This window comes from Mustela nigripes, chromosome 9 (assembly GCF_022355385.1).
Source record: "Mustela nigripes isolate SB6536 chromosome 9, MUSNIG.SB6536, whole genome shotgun sequence".
NCBI classification, from domain to species: domain Eukaryota; kingdom Metazoa; phylum Chordata; class Mammalia; order Carnivora; family Mustelidae; genus Mustela; species Mustela nigripes.
This window is the reverse complement of record NC_081565.1, coordinates 67,555,489-67,575,462: the sequence shown is the minus strand read 5'-3', so window position 1 is coordinate 67,575,462 and position 19,974 is coordinate 67,555,489. Positions and strand designations below refer to the sequence as shown.

Genomic DNA, 19,974 nt, shown 5'->3' with positions numbered 1-19,974 from the left:
TGCCATATTGGACAGCATGGGTCTGAAAGGATATTGGTCAAAAAACTAACAATGCATAGCTACTTCAGTTGTAAAAACATTTAGTTAATAAACCGTAGAGGTCTGATATGCTTGTGGCTTGTCAACTCTAAGGGTGACGTGGCCGTAAACACTGATCTTTGCGCGGGCTGTAATTGTCAATTGAGTTGGAACTGGGAACAATTGCCTATCTCCATAAATCTAGGCTGAGTGGCACGGAAAAGACATAACTTCTTATTGAGGAATAAGTGAACTAAATCCCTTGTATGACTATTAATGTAAGACTCTTGACCTAGACTAGGAAAAAAATCTGGAGTTTACCATGAGACCTAGTAAGATCAATAATTAATATTATATTTCAGGGTCACCCAGGTATAGGTGACTTCAGTTTCCTGAGGCTCTGTCAAAGTTTCTCTGTATGCTCTTCCTTTTAGCTGTTTGTAAAAGTTCCGGAAGTCTGTGTTGATTTAGTGTGTGCTCAATGTGCAACTAAGAGTTAAAAGTGGAAGGTTCGAACTCAAGGAGGACAGGGAATGGGATGGGGCTTCAGAGGGACGGGTAGCATGTGGTTCTCAGACTATGTGGGCAGACACAGGGAGAAGGGAGACCCTACCTCAGACCTGGAGGGTGTGGGATAGGAAGCAGATGGAAACTTCCTGAACAACAAAAGAGGCGATTGAGTGAGAGGGAGCAAGTGTGGGGCTCATAATAAAGAGCAGCCTCTGGTTCCACTGTGGCCTGTGTTGAGGGTTCTCAGTCCCCAGATACTCTCCCATTTGTGGATGGCACAGTACCTGAAACTCCTTTGGATTATGTCTTCTCTGCAGTGTCTTCTACTAACATACAGATATGCTTGAGTGAGCGACACTCGCAGTGGTGAACATTATTTATAGATCATAACCATGCTTTTAAATTCAGTTGTTCTCCATGAAAGAGAGGGACTCTAGAAACCGAATAACTCTAGATCCGAGAGGAATTGTGGGTAAGGAGGTTATTAGTGCCCAAGAAACATCTTACAAGTTTTCTGGTCTGTCTTCTTCCTCTTAGAAACCTCTCTGATCCCTCCAGGTCATGGGTGTGTGTGCTGTATGTGCTTCTCTGACTTCCTCTGTCCGTATGCACCCCACACACCACAAATACATTCACAAACAACAGCTTTCTTGGGAGGCTCAGACTCAGTATGGCCAGGCAACTTGCATCATTCTCTTCACATACTATGGACACGTCTCTAGATTAATGTATATACTGTAACTCATTCTAATTAAGTGTAGGATAGTATAAAGAATGGAAGTGTAATTTCTTGAGTTGATCTCCTGTTAATGCAGGTTCAGTCTATTTTTTCAAGCATTCTTTTAAATGATGGCATCCCCAATATTTTCCCAGAATGTAGAAGGTATTATATAGTAGGTCCCTCTACTATTAGAACATTATAGATTCTGATCTTGTTTTGAAAAAATCTCTGAGCTTTATAATAGCCTCCTACAATTGGAGGTTCTAATAGCACTCCAGTGGAAACAAACTAGTGATTGGAGGATCTAGGGCAATGCCTGTTTCTATTTTTATATTTAATTATTTTATATTTTACTTATATAAATATTCATATTTATATAGCTATTTTTATAGAAATTAACTCAAAAAATTATTCATAAATTATATATAAATATAAAAATTTATAAATTTATATGTTTATATTTATATTTACATTTATGACAATATATAAATTTATAAAATGTTATTTATATAAATATTTTATATTTAATTATATCAAAAATATTTCCGTTTTAAAAGCTCTTTTAAAAATAGCTTTATTCAGTGGCACCTGGGTGCTCAGAGGGTGAACCGTCCTGCTCCTGATTTCAGCTCAGGTCATGATCTCAGGGCCCTGGGATCAAGCTCGGCTTCAAGCTCCATGCTGCCTGTAGAGCCTGCTTAAGATCCTTCCTCCATCCCCTCTCCTGCTCACACCTGGACACAGATAAACACACACACACACACACACACACACACAAACACACAATCTCTCTCTCTTTCTTTCTCTCACAACATAAAATAAATAAAGTAGCTTGGTTGAATGACAGGTAATAAATTGGACATATTTAGACACACAACTTGGTAATATGGAAATCACCAGCATAATCAAGATAATGAATACATTCATCATCCTCAAATCTTCCTGGGCGCCTGTGTCACTGGTCCCCATGGCTCCTCCTGCTCTCTCCGCCCCTCCCACCAGCAATTACTGATTGGCTTGCTGTCACCATAGTCTACATTTCCTATAGTTCTACCACAACGGGATTGTACAGTAGGTACTCCTTTTTATGTGGCTTCTTTGACACAGCACAATTAGCATGAGATGCTTCCACGTGGCTGCATGTATCAGTGGTTTATCCTTCTTCATTGATGAGTGGCCTCTCATGGCATGGGTACACCACGATTTGTTCACCCTTCCCCTTGGAGATACATATTTAGGGTGTTTCCAGTTTGGGGATCTCTACAAATAAAGCTTCAATGAACACTCACGTAACAGTCTTCATACGGACAGAGGCTTTTATTTCTCTCACAAATACAGAGAAGCGGAACGGCTGAATCTCATGGTAGGACTAAGCCTCACTTTTTAAGAAATGGTTGTTTCCAAAGTGGTTGTCCGTCTCAAAAACATTCATCATCTCCTACAGAGTCATGGTCTGAGGATCCCTGAAATAATGTGGTTCTTAAAATTGAGATAGATTCGTAATTCTATCAGTTGAGAAATAGTTACTGATTGTTTCCAGGCATTGTGCATGATAATGGCGAGCGACCTGCATGGGTGAGGGGCCGTCCCTCCCTGGTCCAGACTAGAACATACCTGGCTACTAGAAGAGGAGGAAGAAAGTCAGACTTCCAGAAGTGCTAACGGCCAGGATAACAGAGAAAACTGAGATTCTGAGGATGGGAAGGAGGCTCTTCAGGGGCAATAATTCAGACAGACTTGCAAGGTTATAGGTTAAGAAAGTGAGAATGAAGAGGGCCTATTTGAGGAATCTGGACTTCAGCTTATTTCATTTATTCATGACACACACACATTTAATTTATCTTATTTTTACTTTTTAAAGATTTTATTTATTTATTTGACAGTGGGAGGGAGCGAGAGAGGGAACACAAGCAGGGGAAACAGGAGACAGAGCACCAGGCTTCCCGCTGAGCAAGGAGTCCAGGACCGCGTTATCATGACTGGAACCGAAGGCAGACGCTTAACGACAGAGCCACCCAGGCGCTCCATATATATATTTATTTATTTTAATACCTGCTATGTCCTTCAGATATATCAGTGAACAAAATCAAGATCCCTGCCTTCATGCAGTTTACATTCCTCTGGGAGAAACTCAGTAAACTATAAACCTAGTAAGTAAATGGTCTATTAAACAACGGTAGGTACTATGGAAAAACAGCAGTGTGTGTGCAGGAAGTGTGATTAGAAGTGGGGCAGCCAGTTCTAATTTCAAGTGGGAGATAGTGGGGTATGTTTAGAATCTAAATATAATAGTATATCTATATATGTTATACAAATTCTAAAATTATTCCAACATAATTAGAATCTGGTCCGCAAACCACTCAGAAACCCTACGTTCTTGGGCTGCTGCACTGACACTTTGCAGCCACTAGGGCGCAAATGAGCCATTTCTGAGAAAATTAGGATGAGGGTGGGGGTGTGAGAGAGACGTCGGTAATTAGGTACACACCCTCCCCCAGGTGTTCCGCAGGGGCAGCTCCGTGAGGGGTACTGGCAAGACAGGTGGGAGAGTGTTGCTGTGTGTCCTGGACCAAGACAATTTTGCCCTTGGCTTCCCTTCCTTAGCACGTCCTCACCCAGCAGGGGTGGGGGCCGAGCTGAGAAATGAACTTCAGCCCGGCGGTTCACACGATGCTTGTCACAGCTGAGTGATGGTGGAAAGAGGCAGACCTGTGGGCCTTGTCTTCCGGCCCTGCAGCGAGATTTTGGGGGCGCTGCGCGAGGATTACCGCGGTTACACTCAGCGCCCCGGGTCTGTACAAAAGCGCCCTCCCCCCAAGCCAAAATGCCTTCCGTTCCCTTGTAATATTTAAAGTATAACCAATATGTAAGCTTTCACCTTGACGTTCGGGTTTGCGGATCCTTCCCACCCTCAGCCTCTGCGAGAAGATCGGTGACCATTCCTATCTTTTGGGCGAGAGCCCATCCTGCCGCTCCTTCTGGAGCCGAGCGCGGCCCGCCTTTTCCCAGGGCAGGAGCTCCGCAAGGCTGGGAGAGCGGCGCGCTGGCGGGCAGGGGCGCGCACGCGGGGGGCGCCGCTGGTTGCGCATCTGGCGCCAGAGCGCGCCCCCCGCGCAGTGCCCGCCACGGCCACGGCGGAGGGTTGAGGCTCCGGAGCGTGCGGGGCGCTCTCTCCCCGCGCGGGGGCACCAGAGCCCTCGGAAGTGTCAGGCACTGCGGTGCATTTTCCCAGTTCCCTTTTAAATGACTGCGGAAAAACAGACTCTCCGAGCCGCAAATGGGGAAGACGGATTCTCAGACAAGGCTTGCGAATGCCCCGCAGCCATCGTTTAACTGCGCCCGCAGAGCAGTTACGGTTTGTTACCCGACCCTCCGGGATTGCCTCGTTTGTCCCTAGTGAGACCCCGAGGCTCTGTCCGCGCCGGGCTTGTCGGTAGCTGGATGCATGTCGTGCTCTGGGCAGCGCGGGCGCAGGGCACGCGTTCGCGCACACCCGCGCACACACGAAATCGCGCAAGGTACGGCAGGGGAGCAAGGGCTCGGGGTGCCCCGCGGGGGCGGGGGTGGGCATCGCGGGGAGTGAAGCGACAATCTGGGAACGGCTGAATCCCGCCAGACTGAAGGATGAGAGAAAATGACGCGGCGCCACACATCGGACAGGCCAGGGTTGCTGCCGCGCATTTAGGGAACCCAATACGCGTCAGGCGCGCTCCCTTCCCCTCACATGTCTCTATTTCCCCGGCGTGTGATGCCGGAACACGGCAGGAAAAAGACCCACTTAGAGAGCCAGAGTTGCATTTGGAGACTCCCCTCCCTCTGCAAAAGCACCAACAGGAAGACCCTCCAAAACCACGGATCTCCAAATAGATGGCCCGGAATGGGGGCGGCTATCCCTGGTTACCAATGCTGAACACGTTTTGGTGTTTACAATATTTATTTATTTTTAGGCTGGCTCGCCCTCCCTTTTAGGCAGGATGGGAAAGGAGAACGCAGCGGGGAGGGAGAGGGGAGGGAGGATTCCTATAATAAGAATCAGCGCATTTTTCAGAGCTGAACCGAGCCCGGTTTCCATTTCAAAAAAGGAGACAGCCTCTACTGCGATGGTAGAAGAGACCGCGGTGTGAATTAGGGACTGAGAGGCGTCGAGCCGTGGAACGGTCCATCTCGGAGGTACCTGGATCTCAATGCACACGCGCACACACACACACACACACACACACACACAGGCGCGCGCGTCTACCCAGCCAGGATGTGTGCGTGTGTGCGCGTGTATGAACTCCCACATGCTGCTGCTGTCTGCTCCTGGCCAGTGGCACCGATGCCTCCCTCCTCCCCACTCGCCCCCAGATTCCCCTCCCCTCCCCGTTGCTTTTGTCTGGAGGGTGTTATGGGTTTGTGTGTGTATGAGCGTGTGTGTTTTTGGATTTCAGACTAATTTTCTGGAGTTTCTGCCCCTGCTCTGCGTCAGCCCTCACGTCACTTCGCCAGCAGTAGCAGAGGCGGCGGCGGCGGCGGCGGCGGCGGCTCCCGGAATTGGGTTGGAGCAGGAGCCTCGCTCGCTCCTTCGCTCGCGCTCTCCGCGCTCAGTGCCCGGCGGCAGGAAGAGCCTGCACCCAGGCGCCGCCGGCGGGCGGTAGGCGCCGGAGCCCGGGTGAGCAGCACGGACGGACAGTGCCCTCCGGCGTCTGGCCCTCGCCGTCCCCCGCCCTCCCCCCCATTTCCCCGGGCGGCCGAGGCGGCTCCCCAGGTGGTACGCGCCGCGCCACCTGCCCGCGCCCCTTGCGCCCAGCGGCCGTGGCCGATTCTGCAGCATCATTGGGGGCCCCCGTCGCGGAGCCATCGCCGCCGCCGGCAGTGTCCGCGTACCCCCTTAAAGGGTCCTTCGCCCGGCCTGTGCCATGGAATCCTGTCTCGGGGACCCTTGCCCTGTTTCCCCCTCCCTCGACCTCAGGCCTGTTGGGGGGGGGGGGTCGGTGGTCCGGGCAGCATCAGTGCCATCGAGGGGGAAGTTTATTTCTGGGCTGGAGCTGGGCACGCATTCATCCACAGTCCCCTGGCTGGGGTCGGGGTGGGGGTGCGGCGAGCGTGCTGTAAGGGGTCCTGCGCTCAGTCTCACGCGTATCTGTTTGTCCTCAGCCCCGAGGTGCGTCCCGGATCCCAGCGCGCGTCTAGCAAGGAGCCTGCGTCCCGGGGAGTGCAGGCAGCGCCGCCGGCCGGTGCTCGGCGCGCCGGGCCATGCAGCGGCGGCCGCGGCCGAGCTCGAAGCGGCGGTAGCGCCCCCTGTGAGGCAGCCGGAGATGCCCCGGCCACAGTGAACGGTGCCGACCGCCAGGACACGCTCAGCGACGGACACGCTCGGCTCTGCGCTTCCGCGACAGTCACCGGGGCGAGGGAGCGGCGAGCGCGGCACAGGCCGCCCGGCAGGGGCAGGGGAGGCCGGCCGGTGCAGCGCGGGGACACGTACTCAGTCCGACTCGGGCTGGCACTGGCGGCTAGGGATGTCGTCCTGGACGAGGTGGCATGGACCCGCCATGGCGCGGCTCTGGGGCTTCTGCTGGCTGGTTGTGGGCTTCTGGAGGGCCGCTCTTGCCTGTCCCACGTCCTGCAAATGCAGCACCTCCCGAATCTGGTGCAGCGACCCTTCTCCGGGCATCGTGGCATTTCCGAGGTTGGAGCCTAACAGTGCAGACCCCGAGAACATCACGGAAATGTGAGTTCCTGGAGGTGCTCTTCCTCCTTCCTTTTCTCCTCGCCCCTTGGGCTGGGGCTGGCCCGGCATGTCTGTCCAGGACATGAATGCTGTCTCAAGTCTGGGGAGAAGTCAGACATACAGGGGAGATGCAGGGCTGGGCCATCTGTCAGTTACCTGTTTATCTGGCTTGGGGCTGCTAACGCGGGGAGCAGGGGACAGTTGAAAATAAGTTTTAAGTATACCGTGTGTGTCAATAACATAAATATATACGGTCTTTTCGGGGAGGGATTCCATATACACTTTATTTCAAAGCCCTGCTGGGTGTGCTTTAGGCTTTCCTTATGCAATAACTTAGTTTTGGACATTTTTCTTTCCTAAGGTGCTGAGTGTATGCTGGGTTCTAAGTTCCAGTAATATTTACTAGGAAGGAGGTTAAAATAATGAACTTTTGGAAATCTATGGAAGGAGGTTAGAGTTGCCCCCTGAACATCATTCGCTGAGGATTGGAGTTCACTGGTTTCCCTTTCCATTTTATAGATCAGATTTTTGTCAGGAGATGGCATCCAGAGCTAGCCTGGAAAATGGTCTGTAAGAGGAGAAGTTCTGAGTGTTGAAATGCTCTCTCTTGAAAGGGAAAATGTGCTCGTCGGAAGCCTAAAAGCCTGGTCTGATTTAATTTGGACTTGACTTCCCAGAGATATAATTTTGAGACCATTTGGATCATAAATCTCAATTGGCCATTGAATACTATCCCAGGACTAGGTCGGATGATAAAGTAGTGTGTAGAATTCTGCCTTCAGCATGGGACGGACCCCTGTGTCCCTGGAAATGTCTGAGCTCTGATGCAGGAGCCGAATCGTGTATTTCTGTCCTCTTGCTCTGAGGGCTTGTGACAAATACATTACCAAGTGGGAATTCACCAGTGCCTTCCTCAGCATTCCCTGTCACCCCTCCTAGAGGCGTCTTTTCTCCCCTTAGGGACTTGGTCATTGCCTACATTTCACTGGCAGATTTTATTCATCCGTGCAGAGGATCGCAAGGCAAAGTTCCTCCCGGTTTTCCTTACAGTGTTCTGTGCTCAAATAGGCAGCCTTGAAAGTAGGGCTTGGGCTGTGGCCTTCCGGTTGGCGAGTGCGCATGCTTTTTTTCCTCCCCAGAAAAACGCACACCCTGTTTCTGCCAACGTAGTTGACTGAGATAACCTGTTTTTAATGTAAGTAAGAGACCTTCCTAGCCTCTGTTGTTTGTTCTGCTGGGGATGCTCATGTTCTAAGGCTCGGGCAGAAGGAAATGGCAGCAGCACAGAGGGGAATGTGCAGGCCTAGCAGACCTGAGATGTGCTGGGAGGAACCAACTGTCAGGCTGGATCCAGGAGGCTGGGATCTGGGTGGCTTTTTTTTTTTTTTTTCTTCTTCTTCTTTTTTGGCAAGGATCAGAGCAGGCAGAACTGGAGAGGAAGGGTGGGTAGGGCCCCAACTGTGCTGGCCCTGGTTGGCCTGGTCAAAGTGTCTGTGGCCTTTTATCAGGATCTGTGTCTTTTTCATGAGATGGGGAGTCCGTAGTCAGATGGAGGAAGCCATATGGAATTTAGAGCCCTTTGGACTATTTTGAGACCAGGGAGAGTGCCTTTATACAGTGAGATGTCTTGTTTTGTTGGTGGTGGTTTTGAAATTCTGTATTCGATGATGCATCTATAATGAAGGAAGAAAGGAGATCGAGCCAATCATTTTCACTCTAACATTTTTTTTTCACTGTAATATTTTTAAGGCTCTAATCGGGGAAAAGGAAAATAAAACTCCCTTTAAGTATAAAAAACACTGTTTTTAACCTTAGTGGTCTTAGCTGCCTGGTGTTAATGAAATCAATAGATTTGAGCTGAGCTTTCTTCTATCAGCTCTCACAACTGCTATTTTTTTCTGTAATACCTGATGGCAGGTTCCTACCTCCAGGCTTAAAAGAAAAAAAAGGATGCTTTTTTATTTTTACCAAAGTGTTTGTTGTCAGTGGCACTCCTCATTTCTTCTGTTATTTATTTATTTATTTTTCTTTTGGTTGGAAAACCCGCTGAGATCGAGATCATGGGGGAGGTGTGTAGGGTTAGTGTTTGGGCTGGGGAATTACATTCCTTAGTGACACTGACAAGGGCTGCTACATATAAGTTCTGGGGAAAAGTCTGTGCTCAGCTCTGCCCCTCCGTTTGGTCTGAGCCCAGCGGGTTTGTGCACTAGGGGCTTGTGAAATGTATCGAAATCCTTGTTTGGAAAGCACTTCGTATGATTATTTTGAATTCTGCTGTTTTGATATCAAAATGACATCAGTGGATGAGCTTGTTTCCGTCATCTATATATGACACCATCTGGCTCTTTTTCTTACATATTAATATTTGTTTGAACAGCTTTTGCATTCTTGGCCAGTGGATACCAGCTACAGTTGGAACCAAATTACAGTTTTTTATTTCTTTTTTTACTTTGTTATGAGACCCAATGGTATTCCTAAAATAACCTGGTTGAAAGTTCCAGTTTAATGGTGCTTAGCCGAAACTTCCTGTTTCTCTTTTTTTCAATAGGAAAAATGGAAGTAAATAAACTATAGTTAGAACTTGCTGAAGCATCAGCTTACTATACCATTTAAAAATGGTCTATCAGTTGATATCCATACACTTGGGGAAAAGTACACCACGGCGCTCTTTGCGTTCAGACAGAGCCCATGGTAGAACATTCTAAAACTGTGCGTAGATTTATTAAGAGGGAGAGTTTTATTTTTTTGCTTCTACGTGCATATTGTAAGCCAAGCTGACATTTCATTTTTAGAGTCATTGTTTGAGCCTGTTTTATCAGAATTCTGTCCTAGTAATCTGTCACATACTCTTTACCCACCAACATGATCTGTTTCCCTACATCTCTCTTGTCTCTGTCCACAGAGACCTGCCCAACATCATACTGCTGCTTACACCCGCTTCTGTTACTCTGAGATGGTTATACCAAAGCCATGCTAGATTAAATCTAAAACCAGTACCATTGTCCCATGTAAGTGGGATTCAAGAATCAAGCCTGTTGTTGGAGTTATGTAACTGGCTATTGGATCTCTGTTGTATCAGGTGCCAAAATGTACTGCAAAGGACAAGTTCTGTCTCAGTCAAGTGCTAAAAGACATGGCTAAGATACAGCGTACATTTTTTTTTTTAAATTGAGGTCAAAAACACCTAATATAAAGTTTACCATCTTAACCATCTTTCAGTGTATTATTAAGTAGCAGGAAGTGTTAAGTTTATTTATCTGGTGGTGAAAGGGGGCATTTGTTTTTACATTGCTCCTATTTTATGGAGTTCAGTGATGGCCTTTTTCCTCTGAATTTTTTGGAGGGTAGTTTCTGATTTGGGGATCATATATTTGGAGACTAGTATAATATTTTTCCTCTTAGTACAACATAAATAGCTTTTACTGCCAGAGCCTCTATGTGCAATAAATTGTTGGCTTGGTTAAGCGACTGTAATGTGATGTCATTAATACATTGATTTTGGCCCCCTCACCTTAGTAAGCTTTTCCACTGCAATTAATTGTACTAGAAACAATTATCTTGGCATTCGGAAGGATTCGGTGAGAGGCACCCATTTTTATTACTCTGATTTTTATCTCTCAGCCCCTCCACTGGGGGTTCTAGAACTGTGGATTGTGCTTTCCATGCATTTAAGATGCACAGAGTAAGTTTTGAGTGTGGTTGCATAAGCCACACTGGACTTGTTAATAAATAAGGCAGTCTAATTTGCATCACTAACACAACTTGCAAGTTGGAGTTGAAAAAACACAATCTTCCGATTGGAGGTATTTACAGAATTCAGCTCAGTACAACCATTTGAAGCCTCCTTGGTTTTAGCCCTTCGATCTCTGCATTAAGGAGGTTTTCATTACACTGGGTAAAACAATTAAAAAGGCCCTCGACCCTTCTGACCCTACTTTCTCCCCCTCCCGCTTCCCATCACCTCTCATTGACTATACAGGAAAATGTGTTTGATTTTTTTTTTTTTCCTCCGAAAAGTGATATTTCCTTATGGGAATTCAGAGCACTAGAATTAGGGGAAGGGCCTGGGTTATGTGTTATTACAAGCAAGTAATGGGAAGTTGAGATAATGTGGTCACAGTTCCCCAGAGCTGAGTCTAGTTCTGTTTAAAATCTTTCACTGTTTCTATCCCATAAACCTCTATTTGTGTCTGTTTCAGTATTCCCTTGTAAAGACGTTTTTCTAAGCTGAGAAGTTGGCTGGACAGCTAAGAATTGAGGTCTCTTTCTCCCCAGGAACATTCTGTATGATCTCTTTGACTATATCTGGGTCGTCAGAGTATAAAACCTAGAGTTCTTGTTGAGCTGGGGAAGGAGGATTCCTTTCTTTTCTCTTTTCCTTTTTTTTTTTTTTTGTTTTTTGTTTTTTCTTTTCCTGTTTCTGTTTTTGTTTTTGTTTGGCCTTTGGTACTAAGCAAGTGCCCTCAGTGTTAACTCATTGCTCATCTTGGCTTTTAGGGAAAAGAAACACTATTAAACCGGTACTGAACACCACGCACTGACATTAGCCCTCAGACTAGCTTACTATGTCTCTAGAGAGCTTCTTGTAGCTTCCAAAGCCATAGGGTAGAATGTGGCCTTGAACCTGCTGGCCCTTGGTGCAATGCCAAGTTCTGGTGCCTCTTGGTGTTTATGGATAAACTGGATGATTTGGGGGAGAGATTATTTTGACAGGCACTTTTTTTTTTTTTTTTTTTTTTTGGTGTGTGTGAGAGAAAAGGGGAAGGGCGGCCCCCCCCCCCCCCCCCCCCGTGAACCTTGGGTTAATAGCTGATTGACCATTTTCATAATCTACTTGGTCTAGTTAGTTTAACTTGCTAATCCCACCCCCCAGGTGGCAGAGGTCTGAGCCCTGCAGTGGCCTGATCATTTTCACTCCACTTTTGATTGCTGATCGATCTCCATTAAAGAAGGCAAAGAGCTCCCATAATCAGGGTGCCTTCTTACCACTTTGGTCTCTGGGCTGTCCAAGGGACCGGGAAGTCAGTAAATATTGATCTGGGCGATGAAGAAGTGAGTGCTTGTGAGTGTTATAAAGCTGGGAAGGAAAGTAACACTTAGGTGCTGAGTTTACCTGTTGAAAAAAGAAAACCAGAATGAAAATCCAAATGTCACAGAGAGCTGGAAACAGGAGTCATCTGATGTTGAAGCAGCCCCTTACTCTCTAGGCCTGAGCTTGTCAGATGTAAACCAAAGGTGTTGGATTCCCGTGCTCAGCCACGTTTCTCCTGGCTCTGAGGTTGCACCAACTTTCAGTTATGGAGATCACGTGGTTTGTACGTTAGGAAGCAGAGGGTGTTGTGAGAGTCTGAGGGCCTTTGGTGACAATGTCAGAAGTGCCTGTGTTCAGTGTCTGCCCTGAATCTCCCCAAACTGGTGGCATGTTCGTGCTGGGCTGCGGAGTCCAAAGACACACAAACACACACACACACACACACACACACACACACACACACAGAGTCACCTAGAATTGGTACCACAGAAAGAGAAGGTCTCAGAAATGCTCGGTTCTAGCCCCCTCTGCAGGAACCAGGCCCGGAAAGTCTAAGCTGTGGTATGTTAAAGACAGCACAGGTCTAGAAGCTCTTTCTCCTGACATTGAAAGGAAGGGGGCATGGCCCTTGCTTCAGGGTTCCTCCTTTTTTTTCTGCACCAGCGGACTAACCCCAACCGCGGCCCACCATTTTGGGAAGTGTCAGTGATGTAAAGACATGCTTAGTACTAGACCAAATCTGGGCCATGCTGTCTTTACTGGAGACAAAGCGTTTCAAAAGTGCCTGAGCTACGGACCCCAAAACAACGGTCTTACTTTCATGTTGAAAGAAATACATTTTTTTGTTTTGATGGCAGCGTTTGTTTTTGTTGTTTTTAAATTTCAAGGCTTTTCTTCTCTATGCCATTCATACACAAAAGTCAGGCTGCAGAGAAAACCTTCCAGAGCTGGGAGCAATGTGGGACACTAACCCTGTGCCTGCTGGACCACGTTGGCAGTTGGGTGTGGGGGGAGGGCAGAGCGGACCCGGCAGAATGCCAGCTGCTGCCCCTGGAGCCTTTGCCACCGTCAAGGGTGGCTGTGTCAGTGGAGGCCCCCCCAGACCTTGTGCCCGTCTTCCCTCCTGTGCAAGACCAGTGGCCAGAGTGTACTCATTCTTTTCTGCCTTCTCTTTTTGCCACTGACTTCTCTCTTTGCTCAGGACTGATGGCTAGGCTCAATGACTAGCCACTGAGCAAGCTTAAAGACTGTTGACTCACATGTAGAATTATTACCCGCCAGTATCCCGCTTCGGGCTCTGTTTGCTCAGCCCCACTTGCTCAAATTTGGCACAAGAGTAGAAGCAGTTTTAGGAGAAGTGTAGAGAGCTTCCAATAAATGTTCACAAGTTAAGTGGCGTGGCGGTGGGAAGGAGGTGGACTGGGGCTTCTCCCCATGGTACCCATCACCCTCTCCACTTGCTCCATGCGTTAGATTATCAAGAGATCAACGATTTGTGTGCCCTTGGGAATATGGCATCCTCTCCTAGAGAATAAAAATGGTAACAATTACACACCATCTAGAATCTCTTTTCTGCTGCAAATGAGGACCTATTGCTGCTATTCCATACCCCATGTTTTCCTATAAAGTTCATATCCCAACAGCCCTTGCGGCACACAGACACACACACACCAGGACCCTCTGTGTGTATGTGATGTGTGTGGAGATGGAAACATACGTATAAAACTCCACTAGGTGTAGTCCTCTCAGATTTAATTATCTGAAAGTGTAAAATTTTCCTAATAATTTAGGATTTACTTCCTGAAACCATCTAGACGTTTTTCTTTTTCTCTTGAGCTGTAACTGGCACACAATATTAGTTTCAGGTGTACAACATAATGATTTGATATTTCTGTATATCGTCAAATAATCGCCACCGTGAGTCTAGTCTTGAGATGAGAACATGGAAGATCTATTCTGTTCTCTCCATAACTTTCAAATATACAACACGGTATTAATCGTAGTCACCATGCTGTACATGATCTCCCCCAGACTTTTAATTTTGTTTTAATCATTCTGGACTTCTTTTGATGAGAACTTGAGTGAAGAAGGGAGTGTTAGTCCTTTGATGCCATTACCCAACCTGGCTACTTATGACCCATCGTGTCTGTCCTCTGTGATCACTTCTCAGCATCAACAAAAGAATGCAGTGTTTGGGGACATTTCTACAAGGGTGTAATTTAAATAAAAAGATGGTCGAACTTTGGTTTCACCCTCGAAACATAGCACACTCTCAAAAAGGAGGCTCTTCTAAACTCCAGGTCTTGCCACCAGTTGCCCTGTTTTGTGTGCCCTCTCCCTTTCCCCCATCCTTTCTTGCAAGGTGGCAGGGGGGCCTGGCCCCGAATTCTCTGACAGTCCCTTGCTTCCCATCTCAAGCCTCGGTGCGCTCACCCGTGCAGTGCGTGAACAGGGCTGGGCAGGGCTGGGCGAGTGAAAACACAGCATGATGGCCTCTGCATTCTCTGGCAGGCGCAGGCAGAGAAACCCCAGCGGAGCCCAAACCAGGACACCTTTGTAGTTGGCTCCCAGGTTCAAGGTGGGGCTCTGCAGCACTAGCCCAGTCTGAGGGTGGTGGCTGGTGGCAGATTTTGCTCCTGGACTGCTCCTGGGCTTCTTCCCTTGGTCACTCTTCTTTCTTCTTCCTCTGGTTCTGGTGGTATTTCTTATCCTCCTCCCCACTGCCCCCAATAAACACACACACACACACACTCTTACACACACTCAGGCAGGCACCTGACTGTAAAGCCCCTTTAACGGATCATGAGGAAATGTTGGGTTGCAAGTCCTGTGGGTTGACCGTGACCTTTCCCACTGAACCTGGTTTCATAAATTCAACACAGCTGGAGAAGCAGCAGTGTCCAGGAACCTGGCATGACTCGAAGGGGCACGGGGCGGTGAGGTGGGGTGTGGGTTTCACGTCCACACTTTCACAGCATCTGACCCGGCATCCTGGGGGAGCTGAAATGCTCAGAACACACATCCAGGGGCCGGTGTTCTGAGCAGATGTGAACATGTGGATTCGCCAATGTAATTACTGAAAAGTACATGAAGTACAGGTGGACAGTCCTGTTGAGTAAACTGTCCCCGACGGGGACCAAAAAAATCCTCTTTTTTTTTTTTTTTTTTTTTGCTTACAATGCAGCAAAACCTTCCTACTTGGTGGGCTTGTTCCTAGTCTTGGTCCTTCTCTACGCATCTCTGCCGTACTGTGTGGGTGTGGTCTTCCTAAAATGCTGATCTAATTATGTCCCTGCTTCTAACGGCCCTGGGTGCCTCCTGTTTGTCCTTGTTTTGTTTTATTTTGTAGTTCGAAAGCAAACAACATTCGGATTGTCGCTACATTGCTCCATAATAAGGCAGATAACAATCCCAAGGACCCAAACGCACAGATCAGCATTACAGTTGTTTCCTACACCAGTAGATCTATAAAGGAGAACTAACTAATTATAACTGGAAGCTTGCTGGGTGATCTTGGAATTAGAGCAAGGGCACTTAATTCTGCATTTAAAATGTTAAATGGCATTAAGCTAAGCTTGCCGGAGGCATCCATCTCCATAATGGGAGTGCCTTCACAAAGGGAATGCAGAACTTGAAGTACTTTGGCGAGGACCTGTGTCCCCTGGATGGACACTCCTTTCTCTCTCCTTCATTTACTGCCCAGCACCAATTCTGAGTGACACGTTCTTTCTTTGGAAAGGTTAAGTGCCTTCAGCCAAGCCTTGCTCAAGCCTGGGAAACTTTCAGATTCATAAAGTGGTTTTGCACAACTTTTCTCTGAAATGCATTCATTTTACCATATGAAATTTTATTTGTGATTAGCTTTTTTAAAAAGTTATATTTGAACGTGATAAATGCAAACAGTGCAAAGGAACGTATCATGAAAAGTTAACCCCTCTCACCTCTCAGCTTCCTAGAAAAAGTCTTCTCACATACATGAGTGTATACATATGTCCTTTTTGTTTGTATATAAATGAAAGCGTACTATACTCACTGTCCTGCAGGCTGGTGTTTTGTTTGCTTTTTTTTTTTTTTTTAAAGATTTTATTTATTTGTTTGATAGACAGAGATCACAAGTAGGCAGAGAGGCAGGCAAAGAGAGAGAGGGGGAAGCAGGCTTCCTGCTGAGCAGGGAGCCCGATGCGGGGCTCGATCCCAGGACCCCGAGATCATGACCTGAGCCGAAGGTAGAGGCTTTAACCCACTGAGCCACCCAGGCGCCCCTGTTTTGTTTGCTTTTTACCTAAGTCTGTATCGTAAAAATGTTTCTCTGTCAGCACATGTACATCAGCCTGAACTGTTCGAAGCCACTCGGTAGTAGTCCATTGAAGGAATAGGCTTTTCTTCATTAACCAACCTCCATTTGAACAGCCTTGCAGGCAAGTTCTTACACACGTGCGTGATTTTATCTATAGGAAGAGTTCCTAGATTTTGAATTGCAGGGACATTTGTAAGATGTTTGTGATTTTTTACAGATGCCGGCTGATGTGTCTGGCAAAGCGATCACATCATTTCATTCTCCCACTCAACCAGGAAGCCCCTGTTCTTCTATCGCTAAGCTGTATTATTCGTTACCAAACCTTCTGACCTTTGTCGGTCCTATTCCTGGGCACTCGTATTCACCACTGCTTTATTTGACAATTCAGTAATTATGATCCGGGTTGAAAGTCTAGTTATTTGTATTCTTTTTCAGGGAACTATGTTTGTCTTATCCCTTAGCTATTTTCTTTATCTATTGGGTGGGTGGCCTTTGGAAAAGTGAATTCATGGGCACCTTGGTGGCTCGGTAGGTGGAGCCTGTGTCCGCTACTCCTGGTTTGTGCTCGGGTCATGATCTCAGGGTCATGAGATCAAATCCTGCATTGGGCTCCACACTCAGTAGGGAGCCTGCTTAAGATTTTCTTTCTCTCCCCCTTTGCCTCTGACCCTCGACTTGCACACTCTGTCTCTCTCTCTCAAATAAATAAATAAATCTATAAAGAAATGGAGTCACAAACTCTATTTAACAAAAAAGAAAATTTATACCTTTCCTAATGTTTTGCTTGTCTTCTGATGTTGGTTATGGCGTTTCTTCTCTTTGGTATGTTTTTTGGTAGTGTATTTTATATATTTTAGTAGTAAATATATTGTATATTTTTTGGAGTAAAATTTATTATTTCCTTTATGGCTTCTGTGTTGTAAATGTGGCTACAAGTCCCCCCCCCCCCCCGAGTATTAAAAAAGTCATTTTCTTCTACTACTTTCACTATTTCATATTTAAAGCTTTGCTCCATCTGGATTTTCAGCATACAAAGGGGAAGGTAACAAAAAATAGTTTTGTGATTTTTTTTCAAGATAGTTAAATCAGGTCTCTTGGTGCTGTAGATTATATAATTCTACCTGTCCCCCAGTAATTTCAACTAACAATTTGGGCCATTTTAGGATCTATCCATTATGCTAACCAGTCTGTCTATTTACTTGTCAGCACTATACTTTTAATCTCCTAAAGCTTTATATTATTATTATTTTTTCTATTCAAGGTATTAGTCTTTCTCACTAGTCTTTTCTTTCAGAATATTCAGTTATTTTTGCATGATCATTTTTCCATACAGACTGTAGGAATTGCTTGCCTAGCTCTCCCCACATTGTGTTGGTGTTTTAAACAAAGACAGCATTACATTTATATATTTAGGCCAGTCTTAATGAGTCTGAAAAGCACTGGATCTTCAAATTCAAACCTCTTGTCTCCTATCTTGCCTTTTCCTTTGTTCGGTGAGATAATACAGCCTCTCTGAGCTTTGGGTTCCCCTGTTGGAGCTATGCTCTTACTGAATTCTCTGGCTTCTGCCTGAGACACCCCCCCACCCCCCACCCCACCTTCTGTCTCTGGCTAAATTCCCCTGCCTCCCTGCCTCTGGGCTGTGTCCCCACCCTGTGCCCTCTCCCAACTCCGGAACAGGTCACTTAGCAACATAAATGCGTGCCTGGCTTCCAATCAGTACACACCATGAGGACATAAGTGACATGAAGGTGAGGACCACGTGCATCTCGGTCACACTCTTCCCCAGCACCCAGCCCAGTGCCCTAGATCTCTGCCTCATACACGGACACGTGGACGTATAGACGTGCGTGCACTCCCCTACACATCTATCATTGGGATTTCCGAGTGAGAGCATGTACTAGCTGTCCTTTGGGCTGTCAGTTAGGGAGATTTCTAGCCATGACTTTTTAGACATCGGGTTAAGATGTTTGTTGGAATAAGTAACCTTTATGGAATTAAATACCACAACGCTGATCCATGCACAGTAAAAAAAAAAAAAAAAAAAAAAAAAAAAAATCAGTTTACTGTAGAGACATAGTGTAGTTATAGCTGGAAAGGAAGAAAGACGAAGCTTTGCTGGGGAAGGCGTCTTGTGTATCCAACAGGAGGAAGGAGGGACAGAGAAGATATGGGAGGCTGAGGGCAAGCAGATGACGAAAGGGGCACAACAGGCCAACTCAACACCAGAGGCAGATCCGGGGGAAAATAATCATTCTAGGGACATCTGATCTCCAGCAAACAAATAGGTCTAATGAGAAAGATCTGTGGTTTTTCTGTTGTGTAAGAGCTGAGAATGGCTATCCCTGTGGCTCAGTTACAGTTTTCCCTGTGACGGCCTTTATAGTGCTTCACTTACAAAGTGATTCTGGTGTGAGGTTGCAGATGTGATTTATCCTCCTTTTCCAATGGCTTGTAGAGGCTCTTCATTTTTCTTAAAGTACTGCAGACATCAGGAATATAAAAAAGATAGTGTGTCAAGTCCAGTTGAACGCAGCATCCGATACATATACTTTTGTGTCTTTGCAATCAAGGTGCATTGGGCTGATCCTGTGAATGTTCCGTGGGACTTCCTTTATATTTATAATAATTAACACTATCAGGCATCTCGAAATTTTGATCGTTGTTTGCGAAACCGATCATAAAACAACTGATAGACATATGAGATTGGGAGTCTTTTAAAATAGAGTGGGGAAGTATATAGGTGAACAGATTGTGTTGAATAATCCAAAAAGATAATTCCCCCTTGAGATAAATAACATCCATTTATTTATGTTTATGAGCTGCAGTATGTTCATAATATACATACAAATGAAAATAGTTTAGACTCCATGTGTATTTTGAAAGTTAAATTTTTAAAAAGGAATGAGCATTGTGGAACCAACACATGATGTTTACGTCTCATGAGAAAAGTCGTAGTTCTGGTTGAGTCGTTGGCTCTCATGGTGACCCTCTGGGGTGAACCTACCATTTCATTTATTCTTTCGCGAAATTTCTCTCTCACCAATGAAGAGTGTCTTCTGGCATGTTGCGGGCACTCTTGAGCTTTTTATTTGCCTCAGTCTACCCTAGAAAGTCTTTCCTCTCCTTTCATTGTGTTTTATACAGTTCAGGGGACAAAAGATACTCTGTTGACAAAGTCCCTTTTCCCATAGGTGGCTGAGTTGGAGGACAGCAGTGGACTGTTTATACATATATGTGTTGATCGATTGGTCAATTCATTCATTTATTCAGTCAGTGAGTCGGTCAACAAATATGTTTTTGAACATGTCCTGCCGACCAGGCATTTTTCTAGGTCCTGAGTAACAAGACTGAGGCCAGCTCCCAATTTTATACGGCTTGTTGAAGGGCACCAGTGGGGGTCCCCAGTCAGGTCACTCCCCACCCTCCTCTCTAGAAGTTCTGAGGAGAGTCTAGCCTGTACGATAAAGGGTTCACAATTAGAATGAGAGAGACACCACACCACCACAGACAGCAGCCCCCACACTGCTGTCCCCAGGAGTGTGTCTAACAATAGCACGGCTACACCCTCGGGAGGACAGACTTACAGAGAAGGCCTGTATCAGCTCTGGGAATGGACTCAGGGTTCTTAGGTGGGGAATTCTGGAATCCTCCTAAGTCAACCAGGAAAAGTGTAAGAGCATCCT

The 19,974-nt window shown here is 46.4% G+C and overlaps 1 protein-coding gene across 6 annotated transcripts in view; it reads left to right on the top strand.

The window, feature by feature from the left end:
* The first annotated feature begins 6,385 nt into the window (after positions 1-6,385).
* NTRK2 (neurotrophic receptor tyrosine kinase 2) overlaps positions 6,386-19,974 on the top strand; it is a 324,764-nt gene continuing 311,175 nt past the window's right edge. For 5 of the 6 annotated variants that reach the window (XR_009406303.1, XM_059411758.1, XM_059411761.1 and 2 more), the window contains exon 1: positions 6,634-6,959. Coding sequence is in view for 5 of the 6 variants with exons in the window: in XM_059411758.1 (XP_059267741.1) it covers positions 6,748-6,959 (212 nt within the window). In the remaining variant the exon portion in view is untranslated. Of the gene's footprint in view, positions 6,960-19,974 lie in introns of all 6 variants that reach the window. The other variant, XM_059411760.1, reaches the window with a different exon arrangement.